Source organism: Sminthopsis crassicaudata, chromosome 4 (genome assembly GCF_048593235.1).
Source record: "Sminthopsis crassicaudata isolate SCR6 chromosome 4, ASM4859323v1, whole genome shotgun sequence".
Taxonomy (NCBI): Eukaryota; Metazoa; Chordata; class Mammalia; order Dasyuromorphia; family Dasyuridae; genus Sminthopsis; species Sminthopsis crassicaudata.
This window is the reverse complement of record NC_133620.1, coordinates 452,153,200-452,170,631: the sequence shown is the minus strand read 5'-3', so window position 1 is coordinate 452,170,631 and position 17,432 is coordinate 452,153,200. Positions and strand designations below refer to the sequence as shown.

The following is a 17,432-nucleotide window of genomic DNA, read 5'->3' as shown; positions in this document are numbered from 1 at the left end:
TGTGTCGGAGATCAGATTTGACTCAGGCCTTCCTGATTCCAGCCCCATCTACTGTGCCTCCTGGCTGTGCCCAAACAAAATGGGTCCCCAGCCATTAAAGAACTGCAGAATAAATTGGCATAGGGGTGTGATGGACTGTTGTTTAGAGTGACATGGGCATGATTATATGAAAGTGATACAGAGTGAGGAAAGCGGAAGTAAGTCTAATAGACACAATAATATAAATGATAATGGGTGATGCTTAAACAAGCAGGATGCCAGTGAATTCTTATGCACTTGGTCCAGAGAAGCTAATAAAGAAACATCTTCTGGCGCTGAGTAGAAGTGGGGACTATGGATGTGGAATGTGCCACACACTCTCAGACGAGGCTCATTGGCTTTGTTTTGTTACTAGACCCCTGAGAATGAGTTGTTTAGTGGTTGCCCCCCCTTTTTTTTTTTAAAGAGCTGATTCATTATGGAGGGGGGAGTGAGACTAAGGGGAAACGATTGCTGTATAAAAAAGTCCTTAAAAAATGGCAGGGAAATCCTGCCTATATTTTAGAAAAGTTTTCATCAGAATGGGGAAAAAGTGGTGCTCAGTGGAGATAAACTTCAAAGACGTTGGTGTGTGTACTTTGTTTCTGGGGGTTGGGGTGCTGAAACCGGGAATTTCTTAGCACTTCCTCTCCCCTTTCTGAAGGTGTTTTAGAATAATTCTGAGACATAAAACTATCCAGTTTTGTTTCTGGTCTCACGGGTGCGGTAGTAGCCCCATTTTACAGATTCTCGTTTTAAACACTCATAGGGAAGCTTGCCGGCCCCTTGTCCAGGGTTACCCATGCACGGGGCAGTGGTTGGACCGGTGGCTGCTAAGGGCTGCGGACCCGAGTTTGAATTTCCTTCCAGCCTGTGGGATGCCGGGGCCTCCCTCCGCTGCCTGAGCTCAGTGTCCGCTGTGTGAGGGACTGCTGTGCCGCTCTCCGGCCCGGCCGGCCCTCACGTCCCTCGCCCTGAGCCCTGCGCGTGGCTAGCCCCTCTGTGGAGCCAGGAAGGAGGAAGCGACAGCTGCTTCCCTTTTCTGTAGCGCTTTCAGCTCCCCGGACCTTGCCCGGGCTCTCCTCCCCGCCTGCCTGGCTCAGAGGTGCCAGCGGCCCCCCTCCCCCCCAGTGCTTGGTGGGTCCCCGGCCTCGCGGTGCCCGCTGCCCGGCGGGGGTGGGATCGCCCATCCGGAGGTGCGGTCCGGGCCGCAGTTCCCATGATTTCCTCCGTCCCGGGCGTGGATCCGCCCCACTCCTCGGCCCCGCTTCCGCGTGTGTGCCCACGTGTGTGCGTGTGTACAGGTCTGTGCCCGGGGTCATGGGAGCGCCGTGGGGTCTCACTGGGGCAGTCTGCGCTATGCCCACGGGCACTTCCCCCTGGCGGCCGGGACGGTGACGTGGGCGGAGCGCGTGTGGGTCCTGCCGGCTCCCCCCTCTGTGCCCGTCCCGGAGCCATCGGGCTGCGTGTGCCCCCGGCCGTGGGGCTCTCGCATTCCTTGCTATTTTTAGGGGCCGTATCGGAGCAGCTGTCAGGGAGTCGGGGCGTTGGGAAGGGCTGGCCCCTTCCCCTGCCCTCCGGCTTGATGCCCACGGCCCCGCCCCCAGGCCCCCGCCCCTCCCTTCGGCGCTGCCCCGGCACTCTCGGTACCCGGAGCGCCGCTGGAACCCTTGCCCTGCCCACCCTCCCCAACAGGGGCCGCCGGGAGGGGCGGGGCTGCGGCCGATGCTATTTTAAGCCTTTAACCGAGCAGACGAGGAGATTCGGCTGCTCCGGGCAGGGCCATGCGGGTGAGTATTATATGGGGCCCCCACCCCCTGAAACTCCCGCCTCCCTGGGGTCCCCACTGCCTCTCCCAGTGGGCAGTGTAGCCAGCGTGGCACCCTTCTCCCCACCAGGGTCTACTCTAAGTTGCCCCCTACTTCTGCCCTCCCTGGGGTGGGGCAGGAGGGTGGTCGGGGACTTCCCTGTCTTCACCCTACTGGACAAGAGAAGGGCTTGGAGCCCGTGGCCTAGCCCTCCCCGTCCTCCCTCCCTCTGCCACTGTCTTGGCTGGGAGCTTCAAGAGGATGCTGAGGAAGTCTGGGCTGCCCCAGGTGCCTTGGGACCCGCCCAAGCCCCTGCCCCTCCTCGCAAAGCTCGAACCCCCCTTGTCCAAAACTGAGCCTTTGAGAGCCTCTGAACCTAGAGCCTGGCCTGCCCCTGGGTATCTCAACTGGCAGCATGCCCACCGATGGCATGCTGAGAGGCTGAGGTCTCCCATTCCCCCAGCCATGGAACAGGGGCATCCCAGGAGCAGAAGGACGGGCCTAGGGAGCCCTGGGTCCAAAGCTTGCTTCTAACTCTTAGTGACTGGGGCAGACCATTTAACTTCTCCAGACCTCAGTTTCCTCATCTAAATAGATAAGGAGGTTGGACCAGCTGCCCCAGGTCCCTTCCTGGAGCTGGGATCCCCTAGGAAGGGGTTGAAGAGATGGGATAGGGCTGGGGTGGGGGTGGGGGTGGGGAAACTGCCCTTAATGACCGGGGGCCTCCTTTGTAATGGGAATGAGGTTTCTGAAGAGTCCCCTTTTGAAAAAGGGGGTGCTGGAGTCGGAGGTGCCTTTCCTTAAATCCCATTTAAACACAGACTGGCCCCAAGAGGCTGGGGATTGAGGGGTGTGTGAGAGAGATGGGGGGAGAAAAAGGGTGAGGGAGAGCACAGAGAACAGAATTAGAGAGAGTGTATGGGTGGGTGTGAGAGAGAGATACAGAGAGAGAGAGAGAGAGAGACAGAGACACACAGAGAGACAGAGAGAAAGGAAAAAGAGAGAGAAACACACACACACACAGATACACACGCCCACACCCACAGAGACCCACAGAGGGAGCGGACCCTGCTGTTCTGGATGGGCCTGGCAGAGCCAATGCTTGCAGACTGGGCCAGGGGCCTGTGGGGGGAGGGGGAGAGGGACTGCAGCCCCAGGCTGGCTCCACTCCTGCGCAGGCACAGGCCCGGCCCCTCTCTCCGAGCAGCGGCAGGAAGCCGGGCCAGCGCACCTGCTTCCGTGAGGCCGGGCCTCCGGCTGGCTGGTCGGGCCTCTGCTGTGTTGGGTTGCTCAGGGGCTGGGGGGCAGGGTGGGCCCTCTGAAGGGAGTACTGTTCTGCTGGGAGAGTTGGCGCCAAGTCCCTTCCCCTTCCCTTCCCGGCCCTCTCTGAGAACAGAGTGCTCCCATTCAGGTGTCGGGCCGAGGGGCAGCTGCCTCGGAACCCCCCACCTTAGGGTTAGCTGGCTTCCCTTGACCTGATAGCTGAGGAATCCAAATGAGCGTCCCAGAGAGCTGAGGCAGACCAAGAAGCTGGTAGCCTCCCTGGAGCTCAGAGCCTGCCCAGTGCCCTTCTCTCCCCAAAGTCTCCACTGTCTCTGGAAAAGCAGACAGATAAGTACAGGCACCTTGTAGCGCAGGATAACCAGAAGCCCCTGCAGAGTGAGCTTGCCCCATGGCCAGAGCAGGGCTTCCACTCAGGGGAGATGATGGGGGGGGGAACAGTGACCCTGGGGAGGCTGCTTGACTGGGCAGCAGGAAGTCAGAGAGGAATTGGGCCCCCGCCTTCCTGCACAGAAGCAGGGGCGGGGGAGATGCCCGATGAAGCTGGGTAACACTGGTGACGAGGTTGTCTGGCTTTCCCTGTTAGGGGTATAGTGGTACCTAGGTCTCAGGAGGCACAGGATGGGTCCAGCCGTCACTCAGCAGAGCTGGACAGAGCCAACGGCTAGCTGCCTGGTGTTAGGAGCGACCCCTGTATGGGTGCTATAATGTAGGAGAATGTAAGAAAGGCGGGCACTACCAGCCATTTCACAGTGAAAGTCTGGAATCACTGGAGAAAGGAAAATAGTTTTCACTGTGAGGAAAAACCTTCAGACTTCTTCCAAGTAATGGTTTTTCCATATTGGCCCATTTATAAACGGGCTCCACAGTAAGCAGGTAGGAAAATTTAACGTAGCCTTGTGAATTTGTACAAATTGAGGAAGAATGAAATGAGCAAAAGCAGGAAAACAATGTATACAGTAACAGCTGTGCTGTGAAAACAAAAAACCCTGAAAGACTTAGCAACTCTGATTGAATCAATGACCCACCAAGGGACTCAAGATGAAGCATTTCCCCGCTTCTCTATAGAAACCTGACCCACTCAGGCCACAGATTGAGACTTTTGTTGGATGTGGCCAATGAGACTGTAAATCTTTGTAACTGATTGTTTTCTTGTTTTCTCACTGGAGGAGGAGGGTGGGTGGGAGGGAAAGGAGGCAGATCTTTGTGAAAAAATAAAATTTGAAATAATTTGTATCATATCACATATCATTATTTATAACATAATTATTCAATATAATTTATATTTATATATAAACCTATTCCATATAATTTGTTTATATATAACATAATTATTCCATATATTTATATTTTTATAACACAACTATTCCATATCATTTATATTTCTATTTGATATAATTTATATGTAAACATTACATTTGTATACAAATTATGTAGTAGAATAATATGTAATATTAAAATATAAATAAAATATATATCATATATGAATTATATAGAATTTATATTTATAACATTTATATGTGATATATATATATATAAACTTAATATATTTATATGTGAGATATATATATATATATATATATATATATATATATAAGATAAAACATGAATTTTTTTAGTTATCAGTAAAGTGAATAGGGCACTAGATTTGGAGTCAAAAAGACCAGAGTTGAACCACCTTAGATGTTAACTGTGATTCTGGACAAGTCACTTGTTTTCGCTATGCTTTAGTTTCCTTATCTATAAAAATGGGGGGGGGGTTGATGTTAGGTAGCCTCCATGATCTCTTCTGGCTGTAAATCTACAATCCTATAATTTTATAATTACCAATTCAGTAAAAGGACTTTTAAAAAAAAGGGTTTTTTAACTCAAAATTTTAACTATCATTTCTTTGTCTTAAATCCTAGACTTCCTTGGGTGGAATCTCTTCTGTCTACCTCTTTGTAGGTGCCAGTTTTGTACAGTGGGAGTTGAACATGCCCAGGGCAGAGTGACTATGAATAATGTAACCCTGGGCAGATAGGTTGCCCGGAAAGATTTTTGTTTCTGTTTTCACACCTCAGTACTTAGATTGGTGTTTGCAGGTCCGGCTGTGATCCCATTGGTGAAGGGAAACTCCCATATAATGTGTCCCATCATCTTCTCTGCTATTTAAAGTTGCAGAGTTGCTTAGAGCTGATGGGTAAATGACCTGGGCAGGTCACACAGTAAGATGTGGATTTGAACCCCAGGCTCCTTGATTCTGAGGCTAGCTCTCTCTGCCCGACACCAAAGCTCCTCTCTGCCTTCCACAAAGTAGGCACTCAGTAAGTGCTCATTGAGTTTGTGCCAGGGAAGTGAGATAGGGAGAGGGAGAGAGACAGAGAGAGAGGGGGAGAGAGAGGGGGTGGGGAGAAGGGGGAAACGAGAAACGGGGGAAAGGGAGAGAGAGAGAAAGGGGAAGACAGAGAGAGAAAGGGAGAGGGAGAGAGGAAGGGGAACAAAGGCAGAGACAAATAGACAGATGGACAGATGGACAGAGATGGAGAGGCAGACCAAGAGAAAGAGACAGATGGACAGACACATACACACACATGCAGCTGCTGGTATGTTCATTTGCTAACATGGGTCCCCTTCCCTTTTTGAGTGCAAGCAGCTTTTGGTTTCTTGTTGAGTAATGTTGACCCAGAGGCGCAATGGGAGGCAAACTTGAGCCTGTTTTTGAAACCAGCTTCCTGACCCACTGCAGGAATGGGCTGCCTAGGGAGGTAATGGGCAGCTCCCCCTTGGAGGTCCCGATAACCTTTCATTAAGCGCTGTTTCAATGGAAATTCAAGTAGGTTTTGGACTAAACTGCCTCTGTAGTCCTTTCCAACCCCCAAATTCTGTCACTGAATCTACAACAGTAGAAGGAGCTAGAGAAAGAGGACAAAGAAAGCTGCATTTGGAATCATGAGTTGTAGGTTCAAATTCGGATTGCTGCATGTTGCTAACTATGATTTCCCAGAAGTGATTTTATCTCCTTCAGCCTCAGTTTTCTTATCTCTAGAATGAGGAATGGCCACAGGCCCTCCTACGCCCTTTAAAGCATAGATTTATTTAAAAATATAAAAATCAAATGTCATTTTGCCTCATTGAGCTTCTCTTTAAAATGAAGGCATTCCCACTCTACCTGGAAGTTGGACCTAAGCTTTAGTCCCGTCTCTGACACTTAGTAGCTGGCTGACTGGGCTGTGTCGCTTAATTTTGCTGAGCCTCAGTTTCCCCCTTTGCAAATTGAGAATGATATTTGTACTGGCTGTTCCATTGGATGTGGTGAAGGGAGAGCCCGGTCAATTCTGCTATAAAGCAGGTTTTGAGGATTTTTTTCCAACATGAATCATGAGTGAAGGAACACTTTGAACTTATCTTGGATTTGGGTTTGCTTCTTTGAGATTTTTTCTGTGAAGAACATCAAGAAAACTGGCCTGTTTCACAGTTTCCACAAGCAAACTCTGTCAGTCAAAGGGCCATTTTTATTGTACGGCTCTGGTCCAGTGGGAGCTGTGAGGGGAGGAAGGCCACATCTCCTTTAGCCCTCAGGCCTTGACTTGCCCATTGACCACAAGCAGGAGGACCAGCAGCAAACTTGGCCACTATTGTTATATTTACATATTTCTTAACCATTTAATCAACATATATAAATTGGTATTCCTGTTTTTATTGGAATGCCATTTTTTTTTTGGAAGCACTGGTAGTTTTTGAGTATTGTGCCCCTAACCCCATTTCCTGCATGAGTTTTGTGATTTTCATTGCAAGATTTTGCAGAGTGAGGTGCTTTTTGGGAATGGGTATGTCACTTTATAGCAAAACTGACTGTACCTTGTAAATATTAGGAAGCTTCTGAAGATATATAGATAGAGTATTGGACATGGAATCAGGAAGTCTAAAGATTCCAATCTAGCTTCAGTTTGTTTGCTTACTAGCAATGTGATGGGCAACCAACTAGCAAACATCTATTTCTTTCTTTCTTTAGTCATTTATTTGTTTGTTTGTTTGTTTGTTTGAATGGATAAATAAGCATTCTTTCATTCATTTATTTATTTTCTGAGGCAATTGCGATTAAGTGACTTGCCCAGGTTCACACAGCCAGTTGTGTCTGAGGTCAGATTTGAACTCAGAGCTGGTGCTCTATCCACTGCACCATCTAACTGCTCCTAAGTAAACATTTATTAAGCTCCTATTATATGCCTATCTAAATGCTAAGGATACAAGAAGAGGCAAAAGAAAGTTCCTATTCCTGAGGAGCTTATAGTCTAATGAGGGAGAAAGACGACTTGCAAACAAAAATATAAAAAGCAAGCTCTATAAAACATAAATAAGAAATAAGACAGACACAAGAGTTAAGTGGGTTTAGTGAAGGTTGCCTGTGTGAGATGGACTTAAAGGCAGCCAGGGAAGGCCATAGGCAGAGATGAGGAGGGAGAATATTCCAGATATTTGGGAGATGGAGGGTCTTGTTCATGTAACAGGCCCATGTCACTGCCCCAAAGAGTACTTGTTGGGGAGTAAGGTGTGAGAAGGGTGAAAAGGTCGGAGGGGGCTAGGTTAGGAAGGCTCTAAATGCCAAAGGGAGCATGTTGTATTCGATACTAGAGATGGTAGGGGGCCCCTGGAGTTTATTGAATAGGGGTGACATAATTGGAAAAATCATTTTAATAATTGAATGGAGACTGTAGGGAGAGACTTGGGGGGCAGATCCCCAGCAGGCTGTTGCACTAGTCCAGGTGTGAGGGGATGAGGTTCACACCAGAGTGGTGGCAGTATCAAAGTCCCTTAATTTTCCGAGCCTCAGTTTCCCCATATGAAATACAAAAGTGTAAAGCTAGATGATCTCTAAGGTCCCTCCTGGTCTGTGACACAGTGACTTCTCAGGGACTCAGTTTCCTCACCTGTAAGAAGAAGAGTAGAGGTAAGGTTGTTCCCAGTCCTATGAGCCCCTCATTTTGATTGGAAGAGAAGCCCCCGGTCTCTCTGAAGGGGCTTGCCACTGCCTCTTCCCCTCCCTGAGTCAGGCCGCTGCTGCTGCCCCAGCCAGGTGTGCCCCTGCCACTGAGATCTGGGGCTTATTTCTTGGGCGTTGCTGTCTCCTGCTATTCTTTTTCTGTTTCTGACTTTGTTGCCCACAGCACCCACCCCAGCAGGGCCCGGCCTCCAGGACGACCGCCGCCTTATAAACCCGGACACCCCTGAGCCCCACCATCCCCTCCATTTCCTCCCTTCCTCTCTGGTCCCGGGGCACGCGCATCCCCCGGTCATCTCCATGCCAGAAGGGCCATGGCTTTTTCTTCGAGATTTGCCTTCTGGGAACAAAAGGGAAGTCTTGTTTAACCTATCTGGTGTCTGTCCCCAGCCTGTGTGCTTGTATGGGTTGAACTGGCAAGGGGTGGGCGTGGAAGGCTGGCACTGGACTTTGCTCATGAGCCCCTGGGCTCCTGCTAGCAGGCCGTGCCCTTCACCTGCCCGCTCCTGGGTGACGCTTAACACTCAGGGCCTTTGCTTCCTCGAGAGCTCCCCGAGTTTGTGCTCCCGCTGCTGCAGCTGCAGGGGAGTGGATGGCAAAGGGAGTGTACTGATGTGGCTGTAAGCTCGGGTTACCTCTGTGGCCTCTGGGACTGCAGATCCCCAGTCCTCACTTAGCTTATTGGGAGAGGAGGCATCTTGGTCCAGCCAACACAGAGCGGGGGAGGAGCTGAGCCTGGCAGGCAGCCCGGGTCCGAGGGTGACTAAGTTGCCTGAACGGGGCATGCCTTTGTGAGCACTCACAGCTTCAGGACGGGCCTATGACCCAATACCAGAGCCCTTGGCGGAGAGCCAGGCCCGAGGGAGTGAGTCAGTCTGGAGCTAAATCCAGGGACTGAGCTGTGATCCCAAGACCCTCTGGGGGAGACAGAAGTATCTCCCCTCCCCGGCTGGATTGGTTCTTTGGGGTAGGGGGTTCGGAGCTGCCGGGAGGGAGGATTGAGCCAGTTAAGGACTTCAGGGCCTGGAAGTCGGGCGGTCCCTGGGCCTGAGCTTACAGCGACTTCTGTTCATGTATGTTTGTGCCGGGAGTGAGGGGCGGGGGTTGCATTAACTACCCTTCTGTCTTGTGTGCTGGGCGAATAACGCATGTTGTGAGCTTGGAGTGTGGGGGGAAGGGTCTCGTGGGCAGCGTCAGGGAGGAGGGACCAGCGAGGCAGAGGCTTGGATCTTTCCTCTCCTCTTCCCTCCTCGCCAGCCCTGTGATCCATCCCCGTTTGAAACTAGTCGGTTTTCCTTTAAAAACCATTCTGTTCTGCCGGGCCTAAGGGAACTGTGGCCTTACTTTGAAGCTTCACGTGAACTTTGAAAGCAGCTACAGAGAGCCGTGACTTGTACTTTTAAAAGCGGGGTTAGCACGGTGGCCTGGGGACTCTGGGCGGCCCCAGGAGGGAGGGCCAGAGCTGGCCGGTGCCCGGAGCCAGTCCTATTGTCCTTCGCCTAAATTAGCCTGAATCTCTGGTTTAAAAAGCCCAGGGAGATTTCCCCCCCCAAGGATGATGATTAATGCCATCCTAGAATCTTTTCCACATTCCCTTTCTCTTCATGATCAATCCCTTCTTTCAGAGAGATGTCAGCCCTTGGCCTCCTTTCTTACGCCCTTTCTCCCCTTCCCCCCAAAGAAAGGCGTTATTTTAGGGATACACGCTTTCCAACCGGCAGAGAGATGAGATGGGGACAGCTGAGTTAGTGCTCCTTGGGGGGAGAGAAGTTTCTCCCCACTTCTTACTGGGATCAGGATCAGAAGAATGGGAGGGAAGTCTTATTTCTCAAGAGAGGAGAGAAATGAGTTTGTTTAGGAGGAATATGTTTGGGGGGAGAAGGAAGAGGATGGGAAGCCGGGGGAAGGAGATTTCAGGGCTCAAAGCCAGGCTGCTTTGTGTGTCTATCCTAATTTCAGTCTTGAAGCTAAAAAGTAAGGACCCTCTTGGGCGGCCACATTTCCTGCCATCTCCCCCTAACCCTCACCCCCAATCATCCTGTGCACTCTTTCCTCGGTGATAGCCCTTCTAACCTTGGCCAGATATGAATGCCTGTCTCTGGCCCCCGCTCCCTTTCCATAGCTGCATGGTTGACAATTTTGTGGGTTTGAGGTTGGAAACCAGTGGGGAAAAACATCTGGCCCACCAAACCCGGCCCTTGGCCATGGTTTCCCACCTCCAGCCAGAGCGGGGGGAGAGCTGGAGCTGCCTTTTCCGGGAGACTTTGTATCACTCCAGAATGAGACAGGCGGCCTCCTGGGAAAAGGCCATTTACATTTTCCCCGTAGAGTTCTCCTGACTCTTGGGTCTACACAGCAGAAACAACACTGTCCTGCTATTATTTCCTCCCGCTCAGTGACTGAACCACCATGTTGGGGCGAGAGGTGGGGCATAGATATTGGGAGAGGATGCTCTGGCTACTTTCCCCTCATCCAGGGGCAGTGCCAAGGGTTAGGTATGGAGCGAATTAGCTTGACTGCATTATCCAGAGTGGGTTAACCCCGACCCGTGGTATTACTCTTACCCCAGGGGCTCGATCTAGTGGGGTTGAACCCGGCTTGCCACTTAAAAGAATATGTGGCGATAGGCTGGAGTAATGGAGAGAGCGTTGGCTGGGTTTGGAATTAGGAAGGCTCGGGTTCAAAATGTCTCATATCCCCACTGTGTGATCCATAACCTCGTGTGCCTCAGTTTCCTCACCTGTAAAAGGTGAAAATTTGAGGACATCCAGCTCCAAATATCTCAGGGTTTCTCACCCTACAAAAGACCCCCTTCAGTTTGAAACTGCCAGAATTGGAAACTTCGAACCACCGTGGGACTCCTGCCCAGCGTCCCCAGTGACAGGGAGAGCTCAGGGCTCCGTCCTGCTGAGAGTGGGGGCCTCCCCGCTCTTAGCTCAGGGCCCAGCCCGCATCCGTTGGTGACCCTGCCCCTTTTTGCTCCCTTAGGTTAAAGATGAGGACAAGATTATTCTAAAGGCGAGTCCTCTTGGAAAAGAAGAGAGGGCTGTAAGTGTTCAGTGTGTGTGTGTGTGTGTGTGTGTGTGTGTGTGTGTGTGTGTGTGTGTGTGTGTGTGTGTGTCTGAGGGGGTCACAGTGGGTCCCCTGTACTACAGGGGGAGAGCCACAGGTTGTCCAGGGGCTTCTGGAGGACTTTCCTGAATCCAGGGACTGCTTAGAGAGCTGCTTCAGCAGGACTGACAAAAGACAGTTTTTCCCTGGGGGGGTATCCTCTCTCCGGCTTTCAGCCCTCTCGCTATGAGCCCGGCTTGGCTGGGGTGGGAGGAGCGCACTGAGGAAGTGCAGAGAAGGGCCTTCTCCGGCCCTCGCTAGGGAGAGGCGGGCTGGGGGGTGGGCAGCCAGGGACTCCATGCAGCTGCCGCTGTTCTTCCCAGAGCCCTGGTCAGCGGCCCTGCTCTGGAGACTTTGAGGCGGCTCTTGTACTCCCTCCTCCCCTCCCACCACACATGCCCACTTCCTGCAATGATGTGGTGGCAGAGGGGCAGATGGGGGAATAGCGCCACAGGGAGATAAACCGAGGCTAGAGATGGGGGCCGGGAGGACTCATCCTCCAGGGCCCAAGAAGATGAGTCTTCTCTCTCCCTCCCGCCCCATCCCACAATTCCCTAGACAGGGGACAGGGTCATGTGTGGAAGAGAAAATGTTCCCCTTCTGACTAAGCATCTTTGTAAATCAGGGCTTGGGTCTCCAATCTGGGAAACCTGCCTCAGTTGGAAAACTTTGGGAGCGTGAGAACTCCAGCTGTGTGTTTGGGGTGGGGGGGCGAGGGTAAGTGGGAAGGTCTCCTAGGATGTCTGAGGCTTTCACCCAGTTGGAGGGGAAAACCTTAGGGCAAGCTCGGCGTGCCTGGTCGCCGTGCTGAGGGTGCCCCCGTGCCCACTGATATGGGCCCAGCGTTGGCTAGGTACCCCCAAGGAGGACAGTTGCCCCCATGGCAAGGAGAGAGGGAGAGGGGGAGGCTGGCCCATATAGGCCTTTCCTACTCCCTTCCTGGCCTGTCCAGCTCCTTACATCATAGCCAGATGCTTCCTGAGCTCCTTGCCCAAGAACCACCCCAGCCTGGGGAGGGTCCTGGCAGAAGGCTTCTGGGTGCAGGATAGAGGGGTGCAGATTGGACCCATGTCCTAATGAAGAGGGAGATAGCAAGCCTGGCACCTGCAGGCTACCTCCTGCCCTCTGGCAGCTTGGATCTGTAGGGATGCCGGCCCGAGCCCCCAGAACATGGCTCCTCAGGGAAGCCTCCTGGCTGGGGCTGGGGCTCCTCCCCTGCGGGCCAGGGCTCTCCAGGGCAGGGAGGATGGATTCGCCGGGATGGGTCCGCTTTACTGCAGGCTGACTGCTGGCCAGCATTGAGGAGAGGCAGCGTCAGCAGGCCGGGAGTGAGGGTGAGGGGGATGAGCTTTGCCATTAGCTTTAGTGGTTAACCCCTTGAAGGCCAGAGCCGGCTCCGTCCCCCACTTCCCTGGCTCTCGGGCCCAGGGAGCCCGTGATGCTTGAAGGCTCTGATGGAAGGGAGGAGCTCTTGAGAGCAGAGCCAGAAATCAAGCAAAGAAAAGCACTTAATGGACTCCTTGGACTGAGTGTCGGGGCGCAAGGGGCGGTGTCTGGGAGCTGGCAGGCATGAAGGAAAGAGCTGGGCAAGAGCCCTGGCCAGTCTGGGGGAGAGGAAGCCTTTCCCTGCTCGGGCACCGAGGTACGGACAGGCTGAGGTTTGAGCTGGGCCTGCAGGCTGGCGTGGCACGGGGGTGGGGGGAAGCTATTTTACCTCTGTCCTTGGTGCCTGATGCAGGGCTGGGCAGGAGAGGGAGAGCGCCTCGGGGGGTTAGGATGAAGACGGGCAGGATGGCAGGAAGTGGACAAGGCCTTGGGAAGGGTGAATCCTGCGTCTCAGCCAGGATTTCTTGTAAAACCTTTAGATAGACGTGGATTCGGGGGGTGAATGTGCTCTGACTAGGAGCGTGTGTATGTGTGTGCGTGTTTCTGTTCCTAGGACCCGTTGGATGTGGGCTGGGGGGGGGGGCGATGATGGACCAGGGTCCCCTCACTTTTCCCTTTGGGCGTGGCGGGGCTGTTGCCCACGGGCTTGGCTCTGATGTGCCCACCTCCCCGTGTTTGTGGCTGTAGCCAGAGGGTACCACGAAGGACAGAGCCTCCCCACGCAGGAGCCCAGTGCCCGTGGAGACCTGCCAGAGATCCAGTAGCCCTGCCAGTGTATTGAATGGTGACACTCCTGTGCCTTCCATGAATGGCCTGGGGACCACCTCGCCAGAGCCCCAAGCGGAGGAGTCCCAGGGAGTCTCCTGCAAACGGGTGGCAAAAGCTGTGAGGAAGGTGGTGAACAAGGTGCTCCCTGGGGAGGAGCCTGGAGGTGCCAAGGAGCCTCCAGCCAAAAGTGCCAAGCCTCCTGAACTCCCTGCCCATGGCAAGAAGGGGGGCAAGGTCCCTCCCGCCCCCCCACCTCCTCCCCTCCACTCCAAGCCTGAAGCCAAGAAGGAGCCGGCCAAGGATGAGATCTCCGTGGGCCTTCGGAGCCTGATGTCTCGGGGCAAAGGCAAAGAACATAAGCCACGGAACCGACCAGCCTCTGAGAAGGGAGGGGAGAAGCCCACAGCCCAGAAAGTGGGTCCAGCCAAGAAGCCAGACTCCCCAGCAGAGCCCGACTCTGAGAAAAAGCCGTGCTCCCCAACTCTGCCGAAGGGGGAACCAGACAAGGTCCCGAATGTCGTCCCCAACCCCGATGGCACCCCAGCTGAACTTCCCCAGCAGGAAGAGCTGCCCGGGCCGCCGGCCCCCGGCATCCAGCAGGAGGTACTGCCGTCCTTGTCCGGTGTGCCACTAACCTCTCTTGCCCATGGCAGCTGTACCACCCTAAATCTCCCAGGCTGGTGCTCCGCTGCCTGCCACATCCCAGTGCATGCTTGAGGGATTGGGGGCAGGGGGCTAGGGAGCCTTATAGAGCCTGGGAACCTCGGCTTCCTGGATACTACTCGGGTTGGCCCCAGAAGGTCTTGTTTGGGCCATGCAATGCCCCTGCCACCCTCTGCCCTCCTGGAAAGAGAGCCCTTGGAAGCACAGGGCCCGGTGGAAGATCCGTAGGCAAAACGGGTTATCTCTGGGCCACTTTGTCCAGATGGGCTCTTACTAACTCCTAACTAACACAGTGTTTCAGCAAAATAAAGGAACGTGGGTTGGGGTGCAGTGAGGGAGAGAGGCTCTGGTGGGGTGCCAAGGTGGGAAAGAGCCCTTTATTTAATTGATGGGGATGGGGAACAATATTTTCTGGCTTCTTTCCTTATTGGCATTTCCACTCCTCCCTCCCAATTTTGGGGGTGTATGTGCAGCATGACATAAGAATGTCTGGGTTTCCGAACTCACCTTAGTCACCTAAGTGTTCAGTGTCTCATTTTCCTCATCCGGAAAGGGCGTTAGCCTCTTGGGTTCCTTCCCGATCCAAGTGTGGGCTCCTTTGATTGATCGTATTCCTTCTCGCCCCCCGTTCCTCCTACCCATTCCCACTGACTTGCTAGAAGGCTTCGCTGAGTGCTCAGGGTGGATGGAGTTGGGGTCACATTTCCCGCGGAGCTGTTTTTGGAACTTTAGGAACAAAGTGTTTTGAACCATGTTGTTCTGCTGGGGCATGGGGTCCAAAAGGCGACTTGGGGGTTGCTTGACAGTTTAGGAATTGCGTTTGATTTCTCCAGATCAGTATGGCCCAGCCACCCTGTCTCTCCCTCCCTGCCCGCTCCCAGGGCACGGTCCTATTCTCCTGTGGTATAAGGGACATAGGGAGAGGGGCTTGATTCCGATTGTACTGCACACATTTACTAGCTCTGTCGCCCTGGGCCTTCGTTTTCCTATCTGTAAAATGAGAGAGCTGGACTAGCTCCTCACAAAGACCCTGTGAGGAAGGTACACATATTCTCCCCATTTTGCAGATAAGGAAAGTGAGGCTGGATTGAAGTGACCCACAGCTAGTAAGGGTTGAAATTCGGTCTTGCTTCTAAATCCACCCTCCCTCCTGGCGGCCGTACTGAGGATCAAGGAGGTGAAATCCGGAGGATGCTTTGCAAACCTTAAAGCCCCAGACAAATGAGTTATTTTTACTCTTGTTGTTTAGGGAGTCTCCAAGACCTCTTTCACGTCTAGATTGTGTCCCTTGGTTCCTTCTCGCCTCCAGCGTGATGGTCCGTGGATCCCCAGTGATGTTCTCAGGGTGGCAGGAGCTGGCTCCAAGGGGCTCCCGCCATGTGGTTCCCCCAGAGCTTGGCTTCTGCCCCGCCCCTGGCCTTCTGTCCTGGAGACCTGGCAGAAGGCGACTCCTCCCTCCCAGGGCTACCACTAACGCTGTTTAACTTTTAGGCAGGACCCACCTTGGAATCCCGGCCGACCCCCGGAGAGGAGGCTCATGAGCGACTTGAGAGGATCTTCATGACTTCTGTAATTCCTTCTGTTCTTTGTGGGGTCACCTTGCGTCCCCCAGTCACTCCTGCAGTGGGTGGTCTGGGGCTTTAGGTCTAAGGTCATGAGGAGGGGTATGTCTGAGAGGCAGGGCTTGTATGGCAGGATGCCCACCGGTGGGTGTGTCTTCCTCAGTACCCATCCGCCTCATGGGAGAGAGGAGACCCCAGGGAGGCCCATCTCCACCCCTGGGATTTTCAAGCAGGCCTTTGTCTTGCCTCAATTCCCAGCGAGTGGCCGTGTAGCGGGCAGCAGGGCAGGAGTCTGGCCCGATTACTGATGAACATTTAGAAAAGACTTAGGGGAGATCCAAAGAAAGGCAAAAACACAATCCTTGCCCTTGAGAAGCTTCCAGTCTAAGGGCAAAGAGAGCGCCTGCGAATAATAACCGTGTATATATACAGTAAGGGCATCGGACCAGGGATGCGTTTCCAGCTTGGCCCAGCGGGTGTGGGCCAGGAGCCGTGGCCAGGGCTGTGCTCAGAAGCAGGTGGAAGGAACGGGGGTTGTGGTGGGAATGGCAGGGGGTTGACCAGGATTTGCTTGGGGAGGGCTTTGGTTTAATGAGAGGGAGGGGGAGGTATGGTGTAGCGGCCTAGGGGCTCTGGGGCTGAGAGGGGCTCCGCCCTTCCCTGGATCGGAAGCCCAGCCCCTGGGTGATCTTGGACAAAGCTCTTCTGGGCTTCAGTTTCCTTACCTGTAAAATCAATGAGCAATCCACCAAATAATTAGGTTGCATTAGGGAGTGTCTGGTTGGTCTGTTGGGCCCAGGGTGGGCGGAACAATTCCATTCGGCTCAGTCCGGACCGAGGGTTCTGGGTTTGGGACCATTGTGGGCTCCGTGTGGCAGCAGGCAGCCCGGCCCGCTCGGTGCCCCAGTGCTAGCTGGGGGGGAGGGGAGGGACCCGGCCCTGGGGCCCGAGGGGACGCCTCTGTGCTTCTGTGGGAGCCAGACCCCTGGGGTCCGGACCTGCCTCATCACTCAGTCCGGAGGGATATGGGTCTTGTGTGGCGGCTCCTTCAGAGACGGAATCCGGAGCTCTCGAGCTGCTTGTCCCAAGGCTCCCTTTGTGGGCAGGGCTCGGTCCCCTGGAAAGAAAAGGTCCGGTCACCCCGGCTGTGACCCTCTCTCCCCCTATGACCATTGCCTTTACCCCACTGCCCGGCAGGGGCGCCCGCCAGCTCACACCTCCCCTCCCAGCCTGCACCCACACTCTCAGGGGCGCCCGCCCTCCCAGCCCGCACCCACACTCTCAGGGGCGCCCACACTCTCAGAGGCGCCCACACTCTCAGGGGCACCCACACTCTCAGGGGCGCCCGCCCTCCCAGCCTGCACCCATTCTCTCAGGGGCGCCCGCCCTCCCGGGCCAGTTCTGCTTGTGTTTTCACGCTCTTCTCTTCCCCCTCTCTCCTTTTCCTCCTTTGCCGCTGCTCAGCTGGACACTGAGGCCGTCTCTGCTGCCCAGAGCCAGGTAGGGTGCCCCCGCCCTGAGGAGCCCCCCGCTCCCGCCGGCCGCCCGCTGCCCCCGGTCTGCGCCTGGGCTGGCGTCTGCGCTCGGGCTTCGTGCTGGAGTGTAAGGCCTGTCCCTGCCCCCCTTCCCCGTGTGCCCCCGGGAGGGGGAAGGGCCTCTCCGGCCCACCCTGGTCTCACGGAGCGGGGGAAGCCCCCGAGGCGGGGTCGGGAGTGCCCTAGGGGCCGAGTTCTTGGCCTGGACGGGGCTGCAGGTTTATCGCCTCCAGGAATGAGGAGAAAACCGAGACCCCCTGCGGCTGCCCCGGCACCCCCCCCCCCGACCCTGCGCCCGAGTGTGGGGGGAGGAAGGGGA

General features: G+C 54.3%; 1 protein-coding gene across 10 annotated transcripts in view; it reads left to right on the top strand.

The window, feature by feature from the left end:
- The window catches only part of MYO18A (myosin XVIIIA), a 137,536-nt gene that overhangs the window by 50,438 nt on the left and 69,666 nt on the right, over positions 1-17,432 (top strand). For 7 of the 10 annotated variants that reach the window (XM_074263752.1, XM_074263751.1, XM_074263750.1 and 4 more), the window contains exon 3: positions 17,043-17,078. The exons of the other annotated variants lie outside the window; for them this stretch is intronic. In XM_074263752.1, the coding sequence (XP_074119853.1) occupies positions 17,043-17,078 (36 nt within the window). The remainder of the gene's footprint in view (positions 1-17,042; positions 17,079-17,432) is intronic. 10 annotated transcript variants of the gene reach the window in all.